The 23,117-nt window shown below is 42.0% G+C and overlaps 2 protein-coding genes across 2 annotated transcripts in view; one reads left to right on the forward strand and one right to left on the reverse strand.

Annotated features, from left to right (window-relative positions):
- LOC308089447 (septin-2) overlaps window positions 1-11,369 on the reverse strand; it is a 28,970-nt gene extending 17,601 nt beyond the window's left edge. Inside the window, exons 1-7 of the mRNA XM_080434167.1 lie at window positions 11,270-11,369; window positions 6,464-6,507; window positions 5,811-5,910; window positions 4,994-5,080; window positions 4,124-4,247; window positions 1,997-2,131; window positions 1,744-1,861 (exon numbers count right to left, since the gene is read on the reverse strand). Coding sequence (XP_080290293.1) covers window positions 1,744-1,861; window positions 1,997-2,131; window positions 4,124-4,247; window positions 4,994-5,080; window positions 5,811-5,910; window positions 6,464-6,484 — 585 coding nt within the window. The 5' untranslated portion in view covers window positions 6,485-6,507; window positions 11,270-11,369. The remainder of the gene's footprint in view (window positions 1-1,743; window positions 1,862-1,996; window positions 2,132-4,123; window positions 4,248-4,993; window positions 5,081-5,810; window positions 5,911-6,463; window positions 6,508-11,269) is intronic.
- Window positions 11,370-12,846: 1,477 nt separating this feature from the next.
- Window positions 12,847-14,548, forward strand: cldn5a (claudin 5a). Its single transcript, XM_080434178.1, has one exon. The coding sequence runs from the start codon at window positions 13,096-13,098 to the stop codon at window positions 13,738-13,740; it is 645 nt and encodes a 214-aa protein (XP_080290304.1). The 5' UTR covers window positions 12,847-13,095; the 3' UTR covers window positions 13,741-14,548.
- Window positions 14,549-23,117: the final 8,569 nt, after the last annotated feature.

The raw sequence follows: 23,117 nt of genomic DNA on the forward strand, positions 1-23,117 counted from the left end.
GCAGAAGCAGGATCCACGTTTGATCACACAAATGTCTAGTCTGAACACACTCAAACTGAGTCACACACACAATATAATATACGGAAGCGACTAAATCTCTTGATACTGTTGCACTGTTGAAAAGCTAAAACTATGGGTTGTAGAGAAACGTATGCCAGAAGGGGAACAAAATTATACATGTCATCTCAAAAGCTTTGACTGTATATTATGACATTCTTAGAGCAGAAGTTGCAAAATATAACCAGGGTTCACGAAAGGAGACAAACTAATCTACCCAATATAATCACAGAGAACAAGCATAATCCTAAAATACTGTTTTCAACTGTTGATATATTACCGTACTCAACAAAGGCTGTGATGCTCAAGTGAAAACCACTTCCTCCTGTGAGGATTTGGGCTAATTTTTAACAGTAAAACCTCTATCATTAGGGCTAGCATTGGTCTGACAGAGGATAAGGCCCTCTGACCCGCCCTCTCTTCTGCTACTCTCAGCAGATTTTCAGCTTATGCGAAATCTTCATTTTATGACTATGAAGCATTGAGTTGCATTTCTTGGTAAGAAAAGGTACTTATTTACTATGAATAAAAGGTTTAATTTGAATATAAATCATAATGTCCGAAGAAGAGAAGAGAAGAGAAGAGAAGAGAAGAGAAGAGAAGAGAAGAGAAGAGAAGAGAAGAGAAGAGAAGAGAAGAGAAGAGAAGAGAAGAGAAGAGAAGAGAAGAGAAGAGAAGAGAAGAGAAGAGAAGAGAAGAGAAGAGAAGAGAAGAGAAGAGAAGAGAAGAGAAGAGCAGAGCAGAGCAGCGGGAGGTTCAAGAGAAGAGGGTATCACAGAAGCAGGATATCCTATTAGCTCAGCCTTTCTCTGTTGTGTATGGTTAAGGTTATCAGCTGAACATACCACACCTCTCCAGAGGTGTGTGCGTGTGTGTGTGTGTGTGTGTGTGTGTGTGTGTGTGTGTGTGTGTGTGTGTGTGTGTGTGTGTGTGTGTGTGTGTGTGTGTGTGTGTGTGTGTGTGTGTGTCTTATATCACACTCCTGTGTCTCTTCCCACAGCACTGGACATCAGGAAACTGTGGAGCGTGCAGGCAGGCCAGACACCTGGGTCTGTTCCAATAGGAAGCATCTGGAAATGACTGGACGCAATGTGTTCTCTCTCTCTCTATTATGCACATGCACAGACACACACACACACGTACACACAAACCGCTCTCTTTCTACCTCAGTCCTTCCCACTCTTTCCTCCCTTATATCTTCCTCCCTGGCACTCTATGCGGGTCTTTCATTGTCCAGAGGCAAGCTGGCTGCATCATCAAAACATCATGCAAGTAGACCACACCTCGGCACACACACACACATACTGTATGAGTGCACATGCACACGCACACACACACACACACACACACAGTGTGGAGGCAGATGTGTGCATATGCGCACAAATGCACGGATGTCCGACTTGCACTAGCTGCCAGTGATACAGTGTGCAAGTTACTTTGCTATTATTAGCATTATTATTCTTATCATTACCATACAGCTGCGATGGGACACAAACAACTCATAATCAGGGACCTCTGATGCTCCTCATGTCCTGGCAACAAGTGCACAGACAAATGCACGTTGTGGCTTTGTAACAAGTTTCAAGTTCTAACTAATGAGAGAGACCCCCTGAGACCATACAGGGCGGGGGGGGGTCTCTCTCTCTCCAGTTCAGAGCATGGTGTGAGTGTGTGAGTCCAACCCACCCTCCTCTTGAGACGATCCCTCTCTCTCAGCGTCAGGGTGTCAGCCTTGGCTATGACAGGTACTATGTTCACCTTGCTGTGGATGGCTTTCATGAACTCCACATCCAGTGGCTTTAGACTGGTAGGGAGGAAAACAAAGAAGAGACACAGGACAGCGGAGGATGTGATCATTCAAGAGTAGCTACCGCAAATTGTTTGTGTCAAAAAGGCCAAGTGTCACCAGGAATGTGTGTATTAACTGTGTTTTGTTTACCCATGTCCAAAAGGAGATATGAAGTAGAAGCAGCAGTGCACCCTGTTGTCCACAATATGTCTCCGGTTCAGGCCGCTCTCGTCATGGAGGTATCGTTCAAACTGGTTGTCAATGTACTGGATGATGGTCTTAAAGCTGAGATCAGAAGCAGCAACAAACACAGTGGCAGCTGTAAAACTCTTGATCTCACATAAAGCAACTGTCTACTAAACACTATTTACAACAAGCACTGATGAGAGGTCTATGATGGTTTAATAACGATCTAAGGAAAAGAGTCACTTAGGGAGACAAGGGGACATGAGAGTGATGCTCATTCTCAGTATGGGATGTAGCTAATCCATCAGACATCTGAACCACTTCCACTAATAACTTCCTTCAGGGCCACTAGGCACAGTAAGAGTCATTATCTAGGCGCCCGTCACTTTCCCTCAGTCGCCTAATGCTGGCCTAGATGTATCCCTTCACTTTTCATCTAGAGTCCAAAGCTTCTAGATATAAATATTTGAAATATCCCACTATCTGAATCCTTTTGGTATAGATAATTCCTTTTCATATTCCCTTGTACACAGTGCAAATGGTACAATCAATTACTTTATTTCACATAGGTCAGTGTAGAGACATGAAACCAAGGGCAGAGAGACAGGAAAGACATGCAAGACAACCCAGGTCCTAACGATCATAAGGAGCATATTATGGTCTGTGCACTAACTGGCTATGCCACCACGCATCCCCACAATCAATGACTTTTGAGCGGATAAAAAATCGGAATGACAAATTCCATAGTTAAGAAGTTGTGCGGTGCTCTCTTATCAGGATTGCTTAGTTGGAGCGATAAAAGTAAACCCTTTGTCGGACAGTTACTGTACACTTTTAAGAACAAACCCCTTGATTTAACCACCAATTACACACACACGCACAATGGTGCCGTGTGCATGGTCCTCGCAGCGCTTAAGAACCCAAACCAGCAATTACAAAGCATTAGGTTCCCTCGCCGCTCAGGTTAGTGACCCAACAACCACAGCACACCGACCCCTGGAACATTAAGCAGTGCAGTAACACAGCTGCTGGAGAGATGGAGGTCACGGTTACATACGGTGAATAATTGTATACACAGGAGAGAATATAATGCACCATCCATCCTATTCCCAGTGTATGTTTATATATAATTACATGAACGTAATTACATACATTCGCAGGAAATCCTCAGTGTTCATTTCAAAATGTACCCCCATGGGTGCATTTCATTACACACTGGGGATTTTTACTATAAATCGTTGCTGTCGGGTGGAAACCTTGGAGGTCACCTCATTTTCAGGAGATGGACCAGTGTTCTAATGGATCCAATGTTGTTTCATCGGTCGTCAGACTTATTTGTTATTGATAAAGATGTTATGTAGATCTGCTATCTTTGCTACTTTTGTGTGACAATGTCATACAATGAAGTATAAAATAGGGAATTGATTTATGAAACATGTTGATACAAGGTTTCTGGCCAACAGCGATGATATATACACTTTGTTATGTAAAGAAAGTAAAGGGGGGATGCTTGGTGTGATTGTCTCTTTGTCTCTAAGGTTCTGTTTTTGTTTTTTCGCGTGGGGAGGGGAATGCAGTCCCAGGGGTACAAATACAGCCATGTCAGGACAATCAACAGGAAATGGAACTGGGACAGGGAGGAGGAGAGGATGCAAGGAGAAAGAGAGAGGGGGGGGGGTTAACAACCGCACCACTGGCATGAGAAGGAGGTGGCACACACCCATGTAAACACACACACACACACACACACACACACACACACACACACACACACACACAAAGGAAATGGAGGAGAGGACAGTCAGGGAATGCTGCGGGAGGAGAGGTGGGAAACCGGTGGAGAAAAGTACGAAGAAATCTGAGAAAGAGAGTTGGCGAGGGGACAGGAGGAGAGATGAGAAACCGGGGGAGAGAATTACGAAGAAATTGGAGTGAGTTGGCTAGGTTGAGGAGAGGAGGAGGGGGACGAGGGGGAGTAAGATAGAACGAGAGAGAGCACTATGAGCAGGAAACACTTGTTATCTCTACCACCTCCTACAAACACACACACACACACACAAACACACACACACACACACAGGGGAAACACACCAGTCCTGGCTGTTAATGGCGTCTCCGTATCCGGGCGTGTCGACCACCGTGAGTCGAAGCTTCACTCCCCTCTCCTCTATCTCCACGGTGGACGCCTCGATCTGCACCGTCCTCTCGATCTTCTCTGTATAGTCGGTAGAGTGCGGAGAGAGAGGTTCAAAATACAGCGGCGAGTTGTTCCATGACCCGAGGCGGGTTCCTAGCTATTTCAATATCATCCTGTTGGACTGGGAGGATCACAGCTTTTAATATGAGGCTGAGCCCTGCCTTCGGTCACAATAAACCAGTGGATCTCAAACTTTTTCATGTCAAGGACCCCCAAATGTATGTAATTGGCTGCGGACCCCCATCTGAAAGATGTTGTGCCAGGGGCCAGAGGAAATCTGTGTTGTTAAAATTATTCTACATTTTTCACAATCGTTCAAGATTTCTCAAAATGTTTCAGAAACACCCGATCTACAGATTGGCTATTTTAGAATAGCCAAAGTATAAAATTGGGTTCAAGTGGTTCAGCTGGTTTTGATGCAATATTAACGCATTTTACTGGACCCCTGGGGGTCACTGAGCACCACTTACAGAACCTATGCAATAAATTACTTGATGTGTAAAAAAAAATCTAAGCAGGAGGGGCTGGGGTTGTTTTGAAACCAGACAATAATCCAGGTCAAGTCATAAGGTAGGCCTAGGGGTGGGACGGGGGGGTCTGTTTTTGAGACTAATACAAGAAACATTCCAGTTAAAATAATGCACTGTTAGAGGCACTGGAATAGACCTTTCTCTTTTTATTACAGTATGTGTGCGTGTGTTAGTGTGTGTGTGTGTGTGTGTGTGTGTGTGTGTGTGTGTGTGCGTGTGCGTGTGCGTGGTTACCTGCAGCACCAGGGATGTAGCGCTCAGGATAGAGGTCAGTGAGAAACAGGCTGTTTATCAGAGTAGATTTGCCCAGGCCAGACTCCCCTGCAGACAAAGACATGACAAAATAGTTACGGTACCACTTGACTCCTCATAGACATCACTGGGGCTGTCACAATCATAACATTTTACTTGATAATTAACAATTAAATTGTGTTTTTGGCATTGAACATTGAAACACATAAATACAAAATTACATTTCCGTTTGCCTTTAGGTTTTGTAAACAAAATTTGCACTGGGCAGGTATGACAAATAACTTAAATATACAAAGTACTGACTGACATCATTTTATATTCAAAATTGTTTAAAAATAGTGTAAATCGCCGATCTTTTAAAAATGACAATGTAAAAACATTTAATTTTCAACATGGGAAAAGGTTATGACGGTTATGCAAAATAATTTGCGGTTATCTCAAATAATTGTGATTAGGATTATGTAATAATTGTGACAGGCCTAAATCACATGTACTATAATGCACAAGACCAACCAAACAGCCTGCACATTAAAATCCTAAGAGTGTAAAAATGTACAGTAGGGGAACAAATACATTCTCAGGGTTTTTCTGAGAGTGTATAGTTGGAATGACCCTCTACCATAAAGTAGTTGTCCCTGTTGTCCGACTAGTATCACGCCACATATTCACTATTGTGAAACATGCAATAGCATGACGTTACAGAAATGCTAAAGCGAATCTGCAGTGATACTAGTTTGACGACACAGAGGAACCTACTTCAATCATTCTATTCTATTATAAAAGGCAGGTGATCACATACCAACAACCATGAGGGTGAATTCAAAGCCCTTCTTCACGGACTTCCTGTGCACTTGGTTTGGAAGGTTGGCAAAGCCTACATAACCTGCTACCTCTGGGAACTGTCCAGCACAAAAGATACACACATTTCAGCGTGAGTTTGCGTACATTTCAGCATAATCACAACACACAATTGTAAAGGAACTAAAAGATCGAAGGTCTTAAACTTGCATGTTAAGAGTTCACACCTCTACATATAAAAGGGAATTATTTATTTAACATTAAGAACTAAAATGGCTACCACATATTATATTAACTTTGGGAGATATGGCCTTTTGTTGTTGTGCAGCAATGTATTTGTCATCTCATTATGAGGTGCCTGGTCGAAAAGTGCAAGTGTGTACAGTATGCACGAAAGCGAGACTGATGGCGATGCGTAACATTAAAAAATTCCAGAGGGCAATAAAAAGCCAGAGTGAAACGCTCGCGTTTAAACAGGATATCCTCTCTGGATGCCTGTCCAAGGGTGTGTGCTACTGTATGTGAGATCTCAAGTGTTGCGAGTAAGTGCTAATCACCATCACCGTATCTGAGTATTCGTCCCTAAGGTATTTAGTCAGTCTTGTTTTCAGAGTGTCAACAGCTGTAATGGGGAGGAAATTCCACCTTGCTTACCTTCCCTTTCTCTCCCGACATGGCCACAGCTGCTTAGAGGAAACCTGTTGGTGGAGAAGAAGAACAAATTAATGCAACTTCAGTTCAGAGTAGATAGCCTCTCCGACTTAATACTCCATTATTCTGAGTGGTAGTCTGTACAATTAAATTATATTTGGCAGTTTCTAGAATGCAGTCTGAAGCAGGTTAGACTGCCCCTGAGAGCTTATCTTCACACCACGGATTCATCAGGTTGAGACAATTTCTCACCAGGAGAAACCTCCGAAATCCTCCTTCTACTGCAGAATTCCACGGCTTCCATGAGACTATGACCATTAAGTTGGACAATGTTTTACATCAAGAGCATCGATAACGTTCACATTCAGGCACACTCCACTTAGCCTTACTCATTAAGGCCATCTCCTATTACGATCACACATTAAGTTAATGTTACCCTACCCAACACTATCACAGTGGACAAAGCAGCGATTAGTAGGTCTGGGAGGTCTGAGGTTGGTTCCCAGACTTCCATTGGTTGCACCCTATGGGCTGTCAGCCCCAAGTGCCCAGTTTACGCTATGGCTGTGAACAGATGACAGAGTAATGAGCCTGTTTGATTAATTAAACCCATTATGTCCTTACAGGAAGAGCCGGCTCAATTTTATCACCCACACACTGGCCTTTGACAGGTGCAGTGTGATAAGAATTAGAAGGAGGCAGGCTAGCGTGTGCTGCCAAAGGGAGACGCACCGTTTACGTCAAGTTAGTTAGTTACGAAAAGCACAACTCAAAAAGGCCTTTCTTCTTTGGTCTTGGTGTTGAAATGCCCAGCATACCAAGCAAGCTTCTGTGGACACTTGGGCACCAATTTCACAATGTTACGGTCAGGACGTGAGATGGTACTAGAGGCCTCTATATCTACATGAGAGTGGGCAGAGATCTCTCATTCTGACAGGGTGGTTTCATCAAGACCACAGCCAGAACAATGGCTGTTTATCCCACTGGTTCCTGAAGCCTTTCCTATACAGGACCACTGTGCTGGGGGGAGGAGGGAGAACACGTGCCTTGCCACCGACCACATTCACGACTGACCACATGTGGAACAGCAAGAGTAGACAAAGACAGTTTTGGGTGAAAGGGTGGGGGACCAGGGGCAAGAACTGTGTCTGCTGTCAAAAGGTTATTTCAGTTAAACCACCAGGATAAAACTTGAGAGCCATGTGGGCAACTTAAGTATGCTTAAAGAAAAAAGTGTGATCTTAAGGAATGGTCATCCATCTTGCATTAGTGTCAAAACAAGACAAACAAGACAATAGCTGTAGCATAACAACACAATATTACAGAAATAATTAAGTGTTTCTGAGTTCATGTACATACACAGGTGCATGCACACACACACATACTCACACTCACATTTGCATGTTATTACTGGACAGGCTCTGTGGGAACCAGCATTAGTCTGGCAGCAGATTAATTAAAGTGTTCCATTATGGCTGTGGTAATAACACAAAGACAACACTACAGGACAGGCAGGCAGGAGGCACACCGCAATAATACCCAGTACCCACTCAATAATGGCCACTTAATCGCCCCTGCTTCTGTGTGCTACTGAAGTGCATGCACATGCCCATACACACAGCTATGTGTGACTGGCCAGCCCAGAGGGAGATTTAACAGTTCGGGCCAAAACTTACACCAAAGTAAAGTCCTGGCATGTGAAGCGTATTTACGTACTTAATTTATTATCTGGACTGAAGCCATGAAGGGCAGTGGTACTGGTGGAACTATTCACCTTCCTGACACATAATGTCAGGGGTCTACTGTACTTACTTTCTTCCCTTATGAGACTGAAACAATAATTTCCCATAATGGTGATTGGTGACTGATTCTTATGACTATTTCATAAACTGCAAAAGGTTGAACAAAACATTATTACACACACTCTTTTACACCGGTAAACTTGAGGGGTTGAAGGGTTGAGAAAATATCACTGGGATTGGTATTTAAGATAGTCAGAGAGGCCCTCAGTGCCCTGTCAAATACTTCTCCAAAGTGAGTGACACCCACCACAGCCACAACACTGGAGGGAGCGACCACGATCTGGTATCACCCAAATTTAGAACGAACATGGGAAAGTTCAACATGTGGAAAGCCCTGACACCATCCATTAAAGGATGTGTAACACTGGTTTCTTTCAAAATCGGCCCGAAAAAACATCTCATCTATCAGGAGACCAAAAGGGGAGGTAAATGCAATTTTCTCTTTTGTACATAATAGTGTTTGTATTTGTTGATGACTTGTATTATTGTGTTAATTTTGTATGCTTGATGAATTGAATACATGATAGGACCACAATGGAACAGGTGGGTCCCCACGACTTTTTTGTGTATCCTTTTAGCTTTAATGTCTTACTGTACCACATGCTGTTTACATTTCTGACTAATAAAGTATTCAATCAATCTATCAGTAGCCAACAGGGACCCCATGGCAGGCCCTTGAATTGGATGCATGTTTTTGAGCATGCTCACACATGCTTACGAACACAATACACACACTCACAGCTGGGAGCTTGACTGTAATAAATTAAGCCTTTGGGGCCAAGGGTAGCGGTGGTGGGTAAAAGTAATAAAGATATAATACTAGAGTGCAGGCTTTGGTGTAGAAGCACTTCATAGTATGAGTCATGAAAGAGGGGAAAAAAATGAAAATATGACAATAGGCGGAATGAGTGGTCCTTTCAACCTGCAAGGAAACCAGCAGGCACGTTCATAACACACTGTGAGAGTTTAAAGCACAGGATGGGCCTTTTATGATGATGTGGACAGGACAGGAAATGACCAAACACACAAATGGAGTCCAGCAGCAAGAAAATGTTATCATAACAGTGCTATTGACACAGCTACTGTATAACCAGAATAGAGTCGGAGGAGGAAAAATGACTTTAGACTGCTCTTTCATTGTCTATTTGTGGCCACTTAATGCTGTGAAATGGAGAGATGCAATGCTATAGTGTTTGTTCAGTAACAGGGGTCTCTCCACGTCTTTATTGAACAGAAAATACATTTTCAGGTGGGCTGCCAATTTCATCCAATCAGGAGCGTATCCATTTATCAATTTAAAATGTAGTGTTCCAGTTCCAATTGTGTCTGATCACTTCTTTGTGTCATCACTTGTATCTTGTTCTCTCTCCTGATTGGATGAAATTGCTATGGTGACCTGAAACTGCATTTTCTGTTAAGAGTTTACTAAAGAGCTGGAGAGACAGGGAGAACCATTTTACTGAACAAACACACTATAGAAAAATATTGCTTTCACCCACTTTAAGTGGCACTAATAATGTTCATGAATAATCCTATGGGCAACATTACTCTTCCAGAACTTACAGCCACATATTCAGTGAGGAACTGCTTTGTTGTAGTGTGACATGAGTAGTTTGATATCGGAATACTTGGCTTTAACTTAAAAAAGAAATAAAAAAGGCACACCCTCATGCCACCTGGATCTGTCACTGTGAACTATGTTTTGTTTTTCCGTTCACTCTAAACTACAAACCAAGGGAAACGTCTCTCCTTAGTTTGTAGAGTCAGACTGATGTCTTCCCTTTGCTCTTGTGTAGGCCAGTCTTTGTGAGATAAGACCAGAGGAAGGGAAGGTCAGAGAAGGGTCACAGAACTGCTGCTGAAGGAGCCAACGAATACCATCTTACACAGTAGCCAGAGATGCCACTCCTCAGTAAGTGATCTGTGGTCAGTTTGCCAGCTCCTGAATGAAGAACGTTGTAATTTGGGATAGGTATGTTGCAGACACGTACAGGCATGTCGGTATAGGTACCGCTGCTGAGTCTGCCATTATGATCTTAACATTCGCCACTCAGCATGAAGCGAAGTGTAAGAGTTTTCACTGAGCCAAAAGATATGAGCCAAGATGGATGGTAACTCTTCAATAGTGGCCCTCTGCCACATCTTAACTGAGACACACACACAATGAGAATGTATTATTGTTTCCCTTTGTTATTGTGAAGTTGTCTAAACATTTAATTTATTTAATGGCGACGTGCTAAACAGTCAAAGGTTGAGGATTAATCTGATGTTTAAAAGGCTATGTTACTGTTCAGTAAGAATGTACTGGAACGACATGAAAGTCACTTGCTTGAATGCTTAGCCTGGTATGCTCAGTTGACAGACTACATTTTGGGCTCTATTGTGCAGAATTTGGTAAAGTATACATTAGAGTATTAGAACAATAGCAAAAATGTGACATACATTTTGAATTGTCTACTAATAGCCTACATATCAAATCCAAGGCCTATATAATGACGACATTTAACCAAATTAGATATTATCTTCTAGGAAAACGTTTACATTGAGTGAAGTTGGACTTAATAATTAAAAAGGATGTTGCAAAATTCTCTAATTTATAGGCCATTGAGTAAAGTAACTAACCTAAATAGTCAGGTCTGAGCGAGGCAAAACTGATGTCCACCACACCCAATTTGTCATACATACACACTGACTGACTAACTTTCAACAATGTATCAGCTGAGCTCTGATGTCATTACTAAGTAACTAACTATTCGTAGATACGCAAATTAAATGACCCCTTAAGATTGTGAATAGTGTGATATAACATAACTAAAACATAATTTGAGCGTATATACGGCAATGAAACTGCTACATGTCAAACTTTAGCGTGCAACAGTTGTTACCGCGGAGTGGTGTCATATTACCATAAACTTGTCTGAACTCTCACAACACTCTTCTCGCTCCTTCTCCGATTCGAAATGTAAAAAAGTGTTGAAAACAAAGAGCGTTTCGTGGCCTTTCTTACCTGCGCGTAACTTTGAGATAATGTTTATCAACAGAAGTGTGTTGAGCCTCTCCTCTCGTCTCTGTCCCAGTAGTACAGCCCAGGAAGGGATACCCGGAAACAGTGGTGGAAGGAGTACTCCCTTTTTTTTTTTTACTTAAGTAAAAGTATCAATACCACCATGTAGAAATGCTCAGTTACACAAGCAGGTTACAGGTTACTTAGGCCTATTAAAAATGTACCTGAGTAAAAGTACAAAAGTATTGGCATAAAAATATACTTAAAGTACTCATTATGCAGAATGCCCCTTATCACTAGTTCAATATGTATAAAAAATATTTTGAAAAAAAATAGCCGATCTACAAACTCACAAGGATCTGCTATTTTCAAATATCCAAAGTATACTGTAGGGCTGAAGAGGTTAATGTATGTGTTGTAGTAATAATCAAAATCTTAAAGTAACTAACTAACTACTAGTAACTACAGTTTCCAAATAATTGTAGTGGAGAAAAGGTACGATCTGTCTCTGAAAATCAGTGAAATGTAGTGGAGTAGAAGTATAAAGTATTGAAATGTGTAAATACTGAAGAAAAAAGAAGAAAAAAACAGTACTCGAGTTAAGTACATGTACTTAGTTACTTTACACCACTGCCCGGAAACCGTTCCAATGAGTCCGTCACATTCCGCTCGTGTCTTTTGATGCTCTTTGTACTCAGCTGGGAACTGCGTGGCACCGGAGCCATTACGGCTCTGTGTCACAGCGACGGACCCGTCTGTAACCATGGGCTGTTTGAGCCAACATGGCCGTCAGCGTATGGCTGTTTCTGTTGGGACAATTGCTTTGACTGGTGCTGGGGTTTAGTTAAGTAAAGTCTGTGGAATGTTTGTAGGATAGTGTGCTGTGTTAACGCCTTTTCGCTTACCGTGGACAAAATGTAAATTTAGATGACATTTTGTTCATTTAGTAGGCCGAAGTTACAATCATACCCATTGCTCACTGCATTCGGCAGCCCTTCTTCTGAATTGTAATCTTATTTTATTTGTGAGCAGTTTGGTTGCAAAAGCAAATACGATAGGCGGCCTAGTCATGTATACAACTTTTCTGTGTAATTAGCTTTGTTCGGGAAAAGTAATTATTATTCACTGCAAAACTGTGTCCAATTAATTATCTCAGTGGGCCATGATTGACCCTGACACGGGTGATTTAACAGTAGGCTATGCTATATAATCATGAGTTTGAAAAATCAATAACAAGTGCATCGATGCACTTGCCGCGCGTCATTAACCCATTGCATGACGCCTACCCCCTCCCCACCCCCCAGTCCTATTCATGGTAAATAACTGTTCTCACACACACACACACACACACACACACACACACACACACACACACACACACACACACACACACACACACACACACACACACACACACACACACGCACACACACACACACACAAAGCCCTCTGGAGTCTGGACCGCTAGAGTCTCTCAACTTCCTCGCGTTTTCATTGGTGCGTAGAGGATGCGCACACATCTGATTGGAGGGAAGTTTTTCCTCTAGCTCCCACACCCCCGCCCCGCAGATATTCGTGGTCCTGTGGTACTGTGATTATTCCAGTTGTTTTTACAACCCGTCAGCAACTAAAGAGACCTAGAGCTGCTGTCTCTGATACTCCGATTAATGTAGCGGCTGATGCGCGACTAACCGTTTGACTCTCCCTTTACATCGGGGCTAAGAGGCGCAGAAACTTTTAACAGCAGGGCCACATTTGCGCAAAGCACCGAGAGATCAGGTGGAGGATTGAAAGTTTTAGGAACTTTACTAATTGAAAAAAGAGGGAAAATGTCGGCCGGACTAGAAATCATTGGGCTGGCGTTGTGCGTCCTCGGTTCGCTCCTGGTGATGGTTTCGTGCGGGCTGCCCATGTGGAAGGTGACGGCGTTCATCGAAGCCAACATCGTGGTGGCCCAGACGATCTGGGACGGTCTGTGGATGTCGTGCGTGGTGCAGAGCACGGGCCAGATGCAGTGCAAGGTGCACGACTCGGTGCTCGCGCTCACCCACGACCTGCAAGCGGCCCGGGCGCTCACCATCATCTCCTCCGTGATGGGCGTCCTGGGGCTGATGGTGACGATCGCGGGGGCGCAGTGCACCAACTGCATCCGCGTCGAGAACCTCAAAGCCCGGGTGGTGAACGCCGGAGGGGTCATCTACATCATCAGCGCCCTGTTCTTCCTCGTTCCTCTCTGCTGGATGGCGCACAACATCATCTCGGACTTCTACAATCCACAGGTGCCGGCGTCCAAGAAGAGGGAGATAGGAGCCTCGCTCTACATCGGCTGGGCGGCCACGGCGCTGCTGCTGATCGGCGGCGCGCTGCTCTGCTGCTCTTGTCCCTCGAACGGGAATTCTGGATACTCGGTAAAATATGCACCGACTAAACGAGCCACACAGAACGGGGAATACGACAAGAGGAATTATGTGTAGCTTCGGCCCCCCCCCCTAGGACAGCAGTTGGGTGCGTAAAAGTATCCTGCAAGCCTTTGAAAAAACTTTCTGATGAACGTATTTTTGCACCTGCAGTTTTGAACAATTGAATCAATGGGAAGCACCTGCCATTTTTACACTGGCCTTCCAACACTTGGAACACCATTTTGCAAATCCTTTTTGTATACAGACAATTCACTGTTTTGGAGATGGAAAGACTCAAGAAGTAGCTCGTGACAAAAAGGAGTATCTTTGTTAGGTACCTGCTTTTTTTTAAATAACGTAGCCTATTTTCAAAATTATTAGTAGGCCTATTTTGAATTGTTTACTGTTGTAACTATACCGTTTTTTTTTTTTTATTATTTTTTTTAGAGAGAGTCTTGCCATCGCATATATCCATTGCTCTTTTAAGTTTATGTGCCAGCTTAGCAGTTAGCACATGTTTGTACAGTAACTCTCAGAATGATTGCACTCCCAAACATTCAAAGACTCTTTTTGGCCAGTGGATTTATGCCGACATGTTGAAGACTCATACATTGAATAAGCAATGAAAAGAAGAACGTATACGCATATTAAAGCCAAAATAAAACTCAGACAGCATCCTGTGTAGTGCGTAACTTCGGATAATAGCATTGACTGTAATATTTGTCTTGACACCCGACGAGCCTGGAACCTGTTGTTTTTCAGCATCAACTGTTCCTTTCCTCATCGAGCACCTGCAGTGCAAAGTTTTGCATCATTGTCACTGTGCTGGGTGTATTTCTATTTCTTTTCATTAATTGTTGGAATAAACGCTGTTTTCCGTTGGTTTGTGGATATGTTGTAATGAATCATTATTCATGTATTTGACGATGCAATATTCTCTTTTTTATGAAGATTAAACTGAATATATTGTCTCAAACTAAAATCAAGGGTAGGCTATTATTACATTACACAATGTGTTTGATAACACTATACCGACAGAGGCAGGGACGGAACCAGCTTTAACGGCTTATACAGCGACATTATGGCGGTAGCAGTGGTGCGTATTTGCGTAATGTAGGTTCCCACCGTGGATGCATGAACCCCCACGGCGGGAGCAAGTATTTTCGTTAGCTATAGAAATCCAGATGACAATGCCCATTCAGCGAGAGTGGGGCTCTGCTGCTCAACTCACAATACTCCACTACCCCACCCCCCCCCCCCTTTCAGACCAGCTCCCCCCAGTACGCGGTCATGAAAGCCGTTCAAATTAGAGCTATGGCGAATGTGCGTCTTGTCGTCTTCCCGCAAGTCATTCTATTCAGCCACCCTCACAATCCCATCTCCCGCCATTAGATGCTGCTGTGACAAAGAATAGTGTTGTTGAGCCAATCAGTGCGTCAGGATTGTTATATAATTGTAGGCTACTTGTAAAAAAAAAAAAATACAAGCTACTTCAGACATTGCGTTGCCCTCTTATTTAATAAGCCTAAAGCTGGATGGATTTTCCAGGGCTTGCCTACTTTCACTGAAGACTAAGAGTATTACTGGGTCATATACCACAACTTAACAAAATATGCGTTAAGAATGCCTATATGCAGTCAGGTGTGTAGCTCACTGATGTTGAGCTTAGATGTTCTAATATTAATAGGCCTATTGAAACGGTAAATAAATAAGTGGTTTATTTAGCATTTAAAGAATCACTTCCCAGGTAGACTTGTAGATAGCCATTGTTTACTTGAGTAGAAGGGTAGGCTAGCTAATGCCATGGACCTACTCATTAGTAGATACTATAGACTAGAGATGTATTAAGTTATGTACAGTAAGCAGTACTGTACTCATTCATATCTTGGGTTCTCAATGGAGTGACTATGCAAAGACCAACCTATCTGGCTGGTCTGGACTGGCATGGCTGGTGTCAGGGAGCTGTTTTTGTGGAATTGTTAGTTCCAGTCCTGTAGTCATCACACAGAGGGTGACGAAGCTCAGGGTGTGGGGGTATAAGGGGAATGTGTGTAGTGCATATTTGCAGGGCGTTAAGAGTCTGTGTGTGTGTGTGTGTGTGTGTGTGTGTGTGTGTGTGTGTGTGTGTGTGTGTGTGTGTGTGTGTGTGTGTGTGTGTGTGTGTGTGTGTGTGTGTGTGTGTGTGTGTGTGTGTGTGTGTGTGTGTGTATGTGTGTGTGTGTGTGTGTGTTGAGGGGTTGGGGGTGCACCTTTAAAAAGACCCTCATTCCAAAAGAGAAGAGAGGCAAACAGGGCCAGCAACGTCACTCAATAGACTGTCTCCATAGTAACCAACCAGAACCTGAAGGTTGCCTGGCTACAGGGCCCTATAATGTGGTGGTATGGATGAGTCTAATAAAAGGCCTAGCCTGCAGACATTCCAGCAAGTATGGACACACACACACACACACACACACACACACACACACACACACACACACACACACACACGCACACACGCACGCACGCACGCACGCACGCACACACGCACACACACACACACACACTCACTGTCTAGAAGGTGAAGAAGGGATTTGCTAAAAGCCTGTGATTTACCAAGCATTGCTAGAGGAAGCGCTGTGACAGCAGAAACTTACTTTCATCATGTACGGCAAAAGAAGGTAATGGTGATGTTGTTGAATATCTCTTCACAAACTGGACTCCTCGGTGCACTGTGCTGCCAACAGCAGTTTGGTTTCAACTGATACACTTGATCTGGCTCAATCAAGGGAGCACAGACACGGTTAAGGTCATGCTTTGGTCAGGTTGTATACCAATTATAGATCTGTGATCTATGATACAAGCTAGGCCAGTATATACATCGATTCTGCGCTGTCCGGGTGGGGGGGGTTTGGACTCAGTTGTTGTTTCTCATGACCTGAACTTTGAACCCTAAATCTGGCCTTGGGGCAACCAAGTCGGAAGTCACTTCCCTCGACTGACCATCACGCATGATCTCATCGAAGCAGAATCCCCGCCCTCCATTTGACGGGGGTCATACCCCTCGACCCTGGAGCTGCTCAAACTGGCTCAAGAGTTTGATTAACCACGATAGGCTGCCTGGACAATTTATGAAGTGTCTTCTATATAAACTGAGACTGGCCACTGGCCTTTGAAAATGTTGGATTCACGCTGGTTGAACCCCTGACATAGCAGTGTGTTGGGGGAGTCAGATAAAGTACATAGCTCATTTGTTAGTCAGTTCTGTGGATCTGTCTGATTCAGCTCTTAAGTCTTATGACTCAGCCCAAGCAGGTGCTTGGTCTCTGCTCTCCTCTCAGCTGGATGGCGTTTACTTTAATGGTCAAGCCAGCAGTCAGAAGGTCATTCAATTAAAATAACAATGGTTTTGTTTTAATTGAGCTAATGACCATGGGAGACTATACATATTTTAATTCACTATGACAGCCGGAATGGCAAAGGATAGTTCTTTGCACACCTATAAAAAGGAACAGGTGCAATTGGAGAAAACCTGAAAGCGAAACATTCATTATAGAAAATTCTAGACAACGATTCAGTTCAGACCTTCATCAGGCAAAAAACAAATCTCTTCTCGTTAAAATGTTGAGATAATCCCCCCACACAGTGACTCAGAGTTCTGTCACAGTCCAGTAGCACGGCCGGTTTCCTGTGCACTGGACAGCGTAACAGGAAACAGGAAGGAACATGTGGGGTGTGAGGAGGGGGGGGGTGAAATGGGCCTTTAACATGAATGCCACATGAACCAGCTGGTTGAGTACATACAGATACATGGAAACACATAATTTCCACCCATCTCACAACCCCTAATGCAGTCGGTTTAGAAATGTGTGTAACACAAGACAGCTGGAAGGAGCACAAACACATGTAAGGAAAATCATTTTATTTATTGCAGCTAACAGCTAAATCAAGTTACAAATCTAAACAAAAGAGGCAAAAGGTAAGTATTAAAACATTGGAGTAGCCAAAGCCAAAACAAGAAACCAAACACTACACTGCCTAAGAAATATACTAATCTATACCAGCTGGTCAAACAAAAATACAATTCTAGTATCTCCAACTAACTCAAAACAAGTCAAAAAAAGGGGAATAAAGCAAATGACAGCACACTCCTACCAAAAACGTATGTGTAAATATGTGTTTGTGACTAAATAACAAAAGCAAAAAGGACTTCTAGACAGGACCTTCACTCAGGCTTATAAACTGTACCACAGGTATAGGTATAAAGACACAAAACTGAAAAAAGGACACAAAAACAACCTGCAGCCTGATTCCCATAGCGCCGTAACAAACACACATACATGAGTACACTGGACACAGACATACTTGAATGCATGCCTGTATACACCTCATGCACGCACACATCTTTCACTTATGTGCATACATAGCAGATGCCCACATACAGACACACACAAACAGACTCAGGCATTCCTAAAGCTTTACACAACATGTACGTCTATTTATAATAGCTTAGCCAAATAACGACTTTTGAGTACAACATACTGTACAATCTTCAAAAATCTTTACTATGTTTGGTCTTGCTTGATCTGCCAACAACATTTTACACCACTACTATGTATCCACCCAAGACCCTTGGCATCAGATGAACTGCTCCTCTAAGAGTCTAATAGATAATAATAATAATAATAATAAACTTTATTTGTATAGCACCTTTCATGACATGAAATGCAGCTCAAAGTGCTTTACAGAGCAAGAATACAATTACAGTTAGAACCAATTTAACAATAAAGCAAACAAAAATAAAATAAAATAAAATAAAAGCAAAGGCAAAAGCAAAGGCATAAAACAACATTAAAATAGGGAATACAGTGAGGAATTAAAAATCAACCAAAGAATCAGCTAAAAGCAAGAGTGAAGTAATAGGTCTTGAGCTGTGCTTTAAAGCTATCTACAGCTTTGAGTCAGATAGTGATGAGTGTGTCTGAGTCAGATAGTGATGCTTATAGATAGATAAGCTATAGATAGCTAAGATATAGATAGCTTATAGATACAGATAGTGATAGCTTTGAGTCAGATAGTGATGAGTGTGTCTAGAGTAGGGTGTACCTCTAAAATATGAGAGAGATGTTGTAATCGGGAGTATTGACTCCTCTTGTACCTGTCAGAATCAGGTAGTGCTGTCATATATCATCAAAATAAGGTGTTTTGAATCTTTAGAATGTGATACACGCACGCACGCACGCGCACGCACGCACGCACGCACGCACGCACGCACGCACGCACGCACGCACGCACGCACGCACGCACGCACACACACACACACACACACACACACACACACACACACACACACACACACACACACACACACACACACACACACACACACACACACACACACACACACACACACACACACACACAGTCTATGGCAGACCAGACAAAGCCCTGAGTGACGGCCCTCTGCTGAGATGGAGAGGACTTGCATTATGAGGAATGTCTGGGGGAGCTCAAAAGACATTTCTGATTAACCATGGTTGGCATAACGTATCTGGTGTCAACCAGTCTGTTCAACTGAGACAAGAAACCCCCTCTGAGTCGGCACCACCCCACCTTACCTTGACACAGATGTGATAATGTATATACCGGTAAGTATTTAATCTGTTTACATTTACAATCAGCTCAAGGACTTTTCAAATGCAGGTGGGTGTTTTAGCATTAGATGCTAGTTCTTAGATAGGATATGGCAATCAGTGGCCGAGTAAACAAACAAATCATGAGCTGTAATAAGTGCATTGTTTGGATACTAATTGTGTCTTGCAGGAAACCCTTGTCGTTGCTATTCTGAGGACTGTTGAGTGTTTGCTCTCATGATCCAACAGCCAATGGTTTCCCATGTTCCTTTCAAAAAGTACACCAATATACACATCCTAAACTGCTCAACTCTTAACCTCTACGTGTTCTCTACAACTGTCCCCTTGGATCTCTGGGAATGAGACTCCAGTGTATTTCCAAGAATGAAAGTTGTTGTGCATGGTGCATGTCTTCTATTCAAAGGAGAGTGCATGCATGACTACATGCCTACAGCAGAGAATGAGGGAAAAGACTACCTCATCATGCCCTACCCTACCAGAGAGTTAAATGTTTATATAGAGATTATATAGAGATCTCCTGTTAGATTTTATTCATTGGTATCTGAGTGCAAACCTTCAAGGCGGGATGACATTTTGGCATGTGTTTTCAGTTTAACATTAGATGTATCTAATGATGAGTCCTCTGATCTCTCCTGTCCACAAAAGTGGATTCTGATTCTGAGTGATTACCCTCATGGTCAGGGATGCCATTTTTTTAAATGTCTTTGTACATACATATCATGTGAATTAAATTTCATCCATGTCCATGATGGCATCTGCAGACATGACAATGAAAATGCATGACAGTTGACTTGTCTGCTAAATGTGATGAAATGGTATCTGTTTTTGCTGTGTACAATAAAATGAGATATTTTGGAGATGTCTAATAAGTATCTTTTCTGTAAGGCATGAAGATTACAGGCTTCCAAGGAGGTCTGTTGTTCCAGTGTATATACATTTAATGTGGAGATTTCCATTCCAAAACGAGACAGCCACAATTTGAATGAACAACTGATAGTGAGAAATTAGTACTTTGTAGGCTTTACAGAATATTGTTATTTCATGGTATATCTGCTCATTTATACATTACCCTTGTGCTACTTTGTACTGTAACTGTTGCATATAATATCCTGTTTGTTTCGGTTTCACACTTCTGTTACCTTTTGAGTAAACATCCTTAATGGCACCTTGCTTCTTGGAGTTCATTCATTTCCTGAAAGAGTTCAGCTAGTAGGATAGATGGGTACACAATAAATGTAACCAAATGGAAAAATTAAGACTTAATACTTTGTAGCCGTTCATACTATGAATCTGTTAATACCTCGTTTAACCCTTGCATTGTGTTAGAAAACTGCATCCACTTGTGGTGTTAGCGGGTCAAATTTGACCCGTGATTTAAATCAGCCCAAAATACTCAAAAAATAACCTCATAGCTGACTTGTAATGCATTCATATCCATGTAAACACTTTTTAAAATATTATGTTGGGTTAGGGCTAGGGTTTCATCTTTCAAAATATCTTGTTTTCTATTATAAAAATGTTAAAATGCACTCATTAAATTTCCTAGAATGAAGGCAATGGATAATGATGTTATCTAGCTATAATAGAATAATTAAGAATAATAATTAGAACACACTTCCAAAAAAAATTAATTAAAAAAATACTTGTTTTCGTTTTTTAACGTTAAGAAATGTTTAAATTATTAAAAATAGTGACACTAGTGGTGTTAGGGTCCGAAATGACCCGTATACCATAGAAGGTAAAAATTCATTTATTTTTCATAAACTCAAACTTTATTTGACTCCTGATAGCAAATGCTAATTGAGGACAAATCTCTCTCACTCTCAAACATGTAAACATTGAATATGGACAAAATGGGGGGGAATTGAGCCACACTTCTTTGCCGGGTCATTTCGGACCCTAACACCACAAGTGTCACTTTTTTTTGAGACCATCAGAATTAATTGTTGTGTTTAAATGGCTATTTCTGAGGATATCTTGAAGCCTCGTTCCAATAAAGAAATGTAAAGGGTACTTTTTACCTATTTAAACTTGAAAACAGGTCAAAAAAGACCCTAACACAATGGAAGGGTTAACAAAATGAATACTTTCATAGACTGGATACTGGTTGTTATATCAATACAAAGCATTTTGTAAGTGAGTTCCTCATGTTTTCCCTCTGGTTGCTCAGTGATAGGTCTACCTTTTATCTAAACTAAACACCAATTCCAGGTTGCACAATTCTGTTCTGGGGAATTTTGTGAAATAAATCTCTGTCAACGTCATGCAAAAACAAGTTTGCACGCAATGCAACATTAGGCTCTTTTGCTCGAGAGCACTTTAAGACAATGCATAACAGTGGAGAACAATTCAGACAATGACACCCCAATTGTGAAAGGTGAAAGAGGTTACGGGTCATCGAGGTTAGGGATCATTAAGGACATCTGGGACCCCTGAAGCTGACAACAGTGTTAATGGTAATGGTTTTGAAATGACTGGTAATGGTTTGAAGTGAGACTGTTCCCACCAGTGATGATAAGGGTCTATTATTCTGTGTTCCTGACATAGACCACATTCGGGGACAAATAATTGGACATTAATTCCGTTGTTTTGGGGTATGTCAAATTGGGTACAAAATTGAGGATGTGTGAGATATAGAATGAATCAAAGTCCATGCAATTTCCCCAGAATAAATGGTAAATGGACTGCATTTATATAGTGCTTTACTCCTAAGCACTTTACATTCACATTCACCCATTCACACACCGATGGCGGAGGAAACCATGCAAGGCACCAACCTGCTCATCGGGAGCAGTTAGGGCAGTGGTAGGCAACAGGTGGCCCGTGGGCCAGAACTGTCCAGCCAGCGATAATATCTGGCACGACAAATTATTTTGTAGATAATTTACAATAGCTCACTGACAGTCCAGGTAGGATATGGATGGACAGCAATAGCTTTGAATTGATTAAATCAGGTATGATGAACAAATAGTTATATTTCCATTTTTTGAATGTTATGTTTTCAATGTCAACTTTCCTCTTGAGACTTTTGAATGAAAAACAAGAGACCTTGAACCATGAAAGAGCTCTTCGAAAAGAAGTTCGACTCTCTGTCTCCAGATAAAATGTTCTTTTGAAACTTTTTGATGAACTAAATATCCTCTAAGTCAGTGGTTCTCAACCTTTTCAGAAATCCAAAATAATCATATTTTAACTGGGGACCCCCCCCCACCCTGACAAGCACTTGGAATGTAGGAGTTGAGGCATTTCATTTTGGTTCCACAGATAAATATTGTGAAAATAGCTCACAGCGAGGCGTTTCACAATATTTAGATCGGCTATTGTAGATCGGCTATTTTCATTTTTTTTGCCTCTTTCTTATATTATATCTCTGCTGTCCGGCCGGAACCAGCTAAATCCAAAATGGTAATTGTTCAGGAAATGAAAAACAAAATAATTTGTTTTCTGAAAATGAAGAAAACCTTATATTTTTAAAACAAAGCAATACTGCCTCATCAAACTTGATATTGTGACTTTATATATTATCAGATACTTGCATGTGTCATTATATTATCACCACTTTACCCAAATCCAGCTCAAGTGGAGTTAGGAGTTTTGTCCAAACACAAATCCAGCGCAAGTGGAGTTAGGAGGTTTTGTCCATCATTGATGAGAACAGCTGGCAATGGATCTCAAAGCTCACAACACATCACAACGCATTGTGAGCTTGGAGATAAGCTATTTATGGTGAGCGCCATCCTCATATACTAAGTATAGATCAAGCTGAATTCTGTACTTAAACAACTTTTATTTTAACATGCATTGTAAACAACCATGGAT

The sequence above is a fragment of the Gymnoscopelus braueri genome (assembly GCF_963280865.1).
Source record: "Gymnoscopelus braueri genome assembly, chromosome: 7".
Lineage (NCBI taxonomy): Eukaryota > Metazoa > Chordata > Actinopteri > Myctophiformes > Myctophidae > Gymnoscopelus > Gymnoscopelus braueri.

What these genes read in the sequence shown, in the direction of transcription:
- cldn5a (XM_080434178.1), top strand. Translation starts at nt 13,096, where the DNA reads ATGTCGGCCGGACTAGAAATCATTGGGCTGGCGTTGTGCGTCCTCGGT.